Here is a 7,007-nt window from a genome sequence, read left to right on the forward strand (position 1 = left end):
TATTAAAAATAATTTTTCTATAAAAAATAATAATTATTAATAATAGCTGCTTGTATAATAACTAAAAATATTTTTAATAGGATTTTTGAAATATAAATTTTGAAATTATTCATATTAAAAATCTTTCTTCTCACAAGTTTTGCAAAATGACAATAAACCTATTTGTTGATATTTTTTAAAAATGATACAGAATTAGGAAAATTACTTTTGGTTAATTGGAATTTCCATTGCAGATGAAATTTCTTTATTTCTTTAATTGTTGTCAATACATTAATTTATTTCACAGGTTTAATTAGATTTATTAAATCTATCGCATACTTTACAAAAGTTTTCACATAAATTACGTAAATTATATTTGGGGGTTGTTAAACAATTTTTCTATTGTATCTCACATGGGGGTGTAAATTGTTAAAGCCAATTCTTACATATGATATTTTTAATTCTGAGAATTACTAAAAACAAATGGAAAATTTTATTTATAAATATAAATAATCTTTTTAAACAGGTTTTTGTCACCTATTATTTTGTAGGTATAATTTCTATCTCTCTAACTTATTATTTAATAAACTTTAATATCTATTTAAAGTATTATTCTTTAGTAAATGAATCATCGAAATTCCTATTAATCGCAGGGTCTTTATATTTTATCCCGTTTTTCCAGAATTCAAAATTCAACTTGAAAGTTCTTTTTTTGTCGGTTAAAGACTCTACTCTTATATTTCAGGTTAGAAATAAAACCTTTTCTGTTCAACATTGTATTATTTAGTTTAAAACTCAATTACTTTTTTAAAAATTCAGCAATTTTATTAAAAAGTCATCGTTCTTACATGGGACTTTGTCGTGACCAACAAATTTTTTGTAGTTGAAAATTCACATTCTAGGTTAAAAAATGTATCTTCTTCAGCTGAAAATTTAACTATTTTTTTATTTATATATTTTGTAAGAAATAAGTTTTTTCATTGTTTAAATTTAATTGGTTTTAATTTAAAATACATTTTTTTAGTTGAAATATCAACTATTACATTTTTGGTTAAAAAAAGAATCTTTTTAAGTCGAAAGTTCAACTCATTGGCTAACAGGTTAAAAATTGAATTGCTTCATTGAAAATTCAACTTTCTTGTAGAAAATTCATTTCTTGAAAATTGAAGAATTAGGTAGAAAAATCAATTTTTTTCAAAAAATTAACTGTTTTGTAGAAAAATATGTTTGTATTGAAAATAATTTTTTTTAAAAATTAAACTATTAAATTTTTGGTTTTAAAACAAATATTTTTTAGTTTTGAAAATGAACTATTTGATGAAAAACAAATAACAATTTTATTCTTAAAATATCAACTATTAGATTCTTTGCTCAAAATTTATCTTTTTAGGTCTTTAATTCAGGTAATTGTCTAACAGTTCAACTGCTTTCTAAAAAATTATTTGTTTTTGTTGAAGATTCATAATTTTAGTGGAAAGTTAATCTCTAGTTGAAAATGAACCACTCTGATAAAAAATTTTTTTGTTAAATATTAATTTTTTAAGCGAAAATTTAATTAGTTGCTTAGAAATTCAACTTTTTTGTAAAAAAATCGTAGGTTTGTCTTCAAAATTTAAAAACTAGGTAAAAAATTCAACAGTTTTGTAGAAAATAATTTTTTCATTAAAAATAATTTTGTTCTAAAAGAAAATTTAACTTTTCCATTTTTGGTTAATAACTGAATAACTGATCTCTTTAGTTTTAAAATTCAACTATTTAAATGAAAATTGATGTAATTTATTGAAAATTAAAATAATTGGTTAACAATGTATTGGTTTTCTTGAGAATTCGTCTTTTTTAGTAGAAAATTCGTTTTTCTTGTTGTTACCAATTATTTTTTGTTTTTGGTAAATAATTATGTTTTCAACTGAAAATTTTATTATTTGAATAAAAATTCATCTGGTTGGTTAAAAATAAACGTTGAAAATTATTCGTTTTAGATTGAAAATTATTATTTTTTTTTATATAACTAACCACGCAATTTTTGGTTGACAATTTTTTTAGTTTTCAACTTCAACGATTTGGTTGGAAATTGATGTAATTTATTAAAAATTAATTTTTTAATTGAACTGTGGGGTACCTGTGGAGTTCCATAAGAAGGGAAAGAAGCGAAGCTTGCTAAAAAAAGAACATACACACATTCAGCCTCGCTTCCTCCTCTGGGAATTGAACCCGCGCCGTAGCTACCAAGGCTGCCGTGTTGGAACATAAGAAAATCGCGATACCATCTGAGTCACGATGACTCCCTAGTTTTGATCATTTTTAGAGTGAAAATTGTTCATTTTTGGTGATAATTTTTTTTAAATTATTGATCTGCAGCAGGCTAGAGAAAGATTATTAGTTGAATTATAACTACTTTCTACTATAAAAAATCCAATAATTTTATTTATTTTAAATGCATTTTTATATTGCTTTTCAGTTACCTAATTTCACTCAGAATGCAGTACATATTTAAAAATTAATTTATAATGATGAATGAGATAACGACTTGCTTACTTATTTTCTGATGAAATTTTTTTCATAATATTCATTGTTAACGAAAGTTTCCATAATTTATTTTACTTAATTCATCAAAAAAATTCATCAAAATTTTGTAAGCTTTTTTTCAATTAGATATTTATGAAAAAACGAATTATCATTCAATATTTCCTTCCCTTTTCATTTTTCTACTTAAATGCGAAGTAAATTAATAGAAGCCAATAAAAAAATTCAACTGTTTTTGGTTTAAAGTTCATTCTCCTAAGTTAAAAATTCTACTTTTAAATATTTGGTTGAGAATTTATTTGTTTGGTTAAACAGTTTATTATCTGTATGAAAATTCAACACTTTTTTAAATTAAAAATTCATCGGTTTTTGTAGAAATTTCACATTTTTTTATTCAAAATGCCACTCTCTGACTTATAATTAATCTATTTCGGTCTAAAGTTTAATAGCTTTATAGCGAATTCAATAATTTCATAGAAATTTCAAATATTGGGTAGAAAATTTAACTACCTGCTCGAAAATTCAACTAATGTTTTAAAAATAGTTTAAGTTTCATAATTTTAGTTAAAAATTAATTTTTTTGCTTACAACAGTAACTTTTTTTTAACTGAAAATTTAACAATTTCACTGCCTTGGTTAAAAATTGAACGGTTTAGTTAAATATTTAGGTATGTTTCTAAAATTCGTATTTTTCATAACAAATTAAGTTATTAAGCTTAAAAATCTTTTTGTGAAAATTTAGTTTTTTCAATTGAAAATTTAAATACTCGGTTGATAATTGAACTTTTCGGTTTAAAATCCACTTTTTGTTAAAAATTCTTATTTAGGGTAGAAAATGTATCTCCTTTTGTAGAAATTTCACCCTTTTCAGTTCAAAATTACTCTGCCTGATTTAAAATTAATCTATTTCGGTTGGAAATAAACTTTTTCTTGAAAATTCTTATTTTCGGTTGAAAATTCAATTTTGTAACAGAAAATTCAACTATTTAGTCAATAGTTGAACTACTTAATTGAAAATGTATATCTAGTTAAAAAGTATTTTCTTTTAAATAAAAACAAATTTTGAAACTAAAAAAGTTAACGATTTTAGTCTCTTAGTTAAAAATTTTGACTGATTGATTTAAAATTAATTTATTTTAGTTGAGGGTTTAAGTATTTTCTTGTTAAAAAATCGTCTTTATGGATTGAAAATTCAACACCTTGGTTGAAAGTTGAACTATTACAAATTTTTTTTAAGATTAATGAAATTAAAATGTAATTTGAAAATTAACTTTGTTTTTGAAAATTCATTTATTTTTGTAGAAATTTCATTCTTTTTGGTTCAAAATGTCACTGTCTGCTCGAAAATGAATCTATTTTGGTTGAAAATGAAAATTTTTTTTTAATTCACATTTTCAGGTCTAAAACTCAATTGGTTAATAGAAAAATTAACAATTTAATAGCAAATTTAACTACTTCGTTAAAAAATCATTTCTTTGGTGAAAAATTTAAATATTTTAGGGAAAATTTTTTTAAATTGAAAAATAATTTTTTAATTAAAAATGCAACTATTCCAATCTTTTAGTATAAAATTGAAAAATTTGTTGAGAATTTAGGTATTTTCTTGAAAATTATCTTTTAGATGATAAGTAAATTTTTAATTGTTGCAAATGTAACTATTTGGTTGAAAATGCCTTTTTTATTGAAAACTAATTTTTTACTGAAAATTTAACTATTCCAGTCTCTCAGTTTAAAATTATAATATTTGGATAAAAATGGCTGTATTTGCTGTTGTTGACAGTTCGTGTTTTTTTGGTAAACCTTTTATATCTTAAAAAATGAAACTGGTGGAAAACTCGTCTGTATTAGTCGAGGATTTAAGTATTTTGTTTAATGAGCACATTTTCAGATTGAAAATTCAAATGGTTTTTGGAAAAATCAACAATTTGGTAGGAAATTCAACCGTTAAGTCGAAAGTAGAACTATTTTGTTAAAAATTAATTTTTTTAGTTGATGATTCATAGTTTTAGTTAACAAACAATTTCTTTGGTTAAAAGTATAACTGTTTTATAGAAGTCTTTTTTCATTTAAAAATAATTTCTCAACTTAAAAATTAACTATTCCAGTCTCTTAGATTAAAATTGAAATATTCGTTTAAAAATATATATATTTTCCGTCTTTCTCTAAAATAAATCATTTTTTTGAAAATCAAACTGTTTAGTTTAAAATTAATTGGATTTGGTTGAGAATTCAAGTATTATCTTGAAATCTAACATTTTTCGGGTTTGAAAATTTAACTAATTTGTCGAAATTTCAACAATTTGGTCGAAAGTTGAACTACTTTGTTGAAAATTCATTTTTTGGTTGAAAATTCATTCAAAATTGATCTTCTTGGTCAATATTTGAACTAATTTACTGACTTTTTTTACTTTGTTCAAATTTAATTTTTGAAACTGAAAATTTAATTATTGGGTTAAAAAATGATTTTTTTAAATTAGAAATTCATATTTTCGGATAGAAAAATAATATCCTTTGATAGAAATTTGATACTTTTTATTAAACCTGTACCTATTTGGTTGAAAATAATCTATTTTGGTAGATGATTTAACTATTTTTTTTGTTAAAAATTTATATTTCTTGTTTCAGAAAACTGTTTTTTCATTTTAAATAAAAATATTTTCAAGTTTAAAATATCTACTATTTCATAGTTTGTTGAAAATGAATATTTTTTTGATGAAAATTAAAGTAGGTACTTGGTAGCATGTTGAACCGCTTGGTTCAACTATTGCTGTTGTAGATTCATGATTTTGATTGAAAAATCAACTACTATGTTTAAAAAATATATTTGATAACAATTGCGCATGATGGGGGCGGGCGGGGGGTCAAAACTTATTTTATTTTTAAGTATTCAATTTTGAGTAATTTTAAGTAGCTTTAAGTATTAAAATTAATCCATTTCTATTTTTTTATAGAATTAACTTTACAAACCAAACTTTTTCCTCTGGAACCATATCTGCATCCTGATATTCATTATTATCGAAATGGAAGTGGTGGATTACAACCAATAAATGGAGTTTTTTCTGTAGTAGTATCCAATGGCTATATAATTGGTGTATTCGATAATGGTGCAATTTATCCAGCAATTGATCGTAATCTGAAAATGGTGAAAGTACGCGTAGGCAGCAACCACAATATTCCAATAAGCCTGAAAGAATATCAAGAACTTGTACTTTATTTAAACGAACGGAATTTATATCTTCACCTTGCTAAACGTGTAGACCCGATTCATTCAAGCCAAGGAAATGTAATTGAAAATTCTAAAATGTATTCAAATACTTCATTCTAAAATTAAAGTTTTGCTTCGATTGTAGACTATAGAATTAATTAGCGAATAAATTTAAAATAGAAAAAAATAATAAAAGAAAGTCCTGTACTCTCTAGGAAATTTGGATTAATTACAAAAAAAGATCTATTGAAATTTCCAATACAGTCTAGGAAAATATGCCAAGTTCCGCGAGGAAAGGGACCTTAGGCTTAAAAAATCGATTTTCAGATTTTTGATGACATTGATGGTTTCAAATTCGCTCTTTCATATTGAAAAATAAATAAATTTTTACCCGCAAAATTGGATTTGTTATTTAGCTGCAAAGTGAGAAGTGAATCGCCTATTTCGACGCGTAAGGTGGGCCCGAGAATTCTAGCCCCACCACTCTACACATCTTTCTGATTCGTGTTCGTGTGAGTCAAAAGTTCGTCTGACTCGCTGAACGCCGAGCGAAATGATTTATTCGTAAGTGGAGGGGATGAATTTCGGAGATTGTCCCCACTCGCTGAGTGTTCGAATGCGGCTGTTTCTGCAATCGCTTCTACCGAAAAATTTGCCTGTTAACCCTAATGTTGTTTTCCTTGGGGAATGTCACATCTGAAGGTGTGAAATATAAAATATAAAATAAAATAAAATAAAATATTTATGATAATCAACCGTACGTGCAGTTTATAGCGAAATACAAGCATGGTATCCATGACAGTTCAAGTTTGTTGTTCGTCTTCATCACGGCATGTTCTCTTGAATCTTATCTCCATGTAATTTTGACTTTTGTTTGCTACTAATAAATTGCGTCTTAATTAGTGAGTTGTCTTATCCGAAATTGGCTTCCTAGGTCCTTATTTACTCTATAGGTTATGGGCCCAGATTTGTTGGAAAGACAGATGTGATTTGTGAAAAATAATAATCTGCAAAAGCAATTTTTTAGAGGGACGCGTCTACTTGTGAAATAGTTGCCAAAATTAATACGACGCGCTCGGTACGTGAACGCACTAGGTAAAGAAAATTATGACACGTGAAAGTGCAACTAAATTTTTTGCTAATAAGTAATGAGATCTGGAAGTACGTGAATAATACTACACAGCAACCAGCACTGGGCGTACAGGGCAGTGAGATAGCAATGGTGTAGGACAAGGCTGATCTCAAAGCTCAATCCGAATAAGTCCTGTCCATCCATCCCTTCGAAATAAAACCAATTAAG

The 7,007-nt window shown here is 25.4% G+C and overlaps 1 protein-coding gene across 1 annotated transcript in view; it reads left to right on the top strand.

The window, feature by feature from the left end:
• The window catches only part of LOC117180355, a 6,274-nt gene extending 192 nt beyond the window's left edge, over nt 1-6,082 (top strand). Inside the window, exon 2 of the mRNA XM_033372809.1 lies at nt 5,449-6,082. Within this exon, the coding sequence (XP_033228700.1) occupies nt 5,449-5,827 (379 nt within the window). The 3' untranslated portion in view covers nt 5,828-6,082. The remainder of the gene's footprint in view (nt 1-5,448) is intronic.
• Nucleotides 6,083-7,007: the final 925 nt, after the last annotated feature.

This window comes from Belonocnema kinseyi, chromosome 9 (genome assembly GCF_010883055.1).
Source record: "Belonocnema kinseyi isolate 2016_QV_RU_SX_M_011 chromosome 9, B_treatae_v1, whole genome shotgun sequence".
Lineage (NCBI taxonomy): Eukaryota > Metazoa > Arthropoda > Insecta > Hymenoptera > Cynipidae > Belonocnema > Belonocnema kinseyi.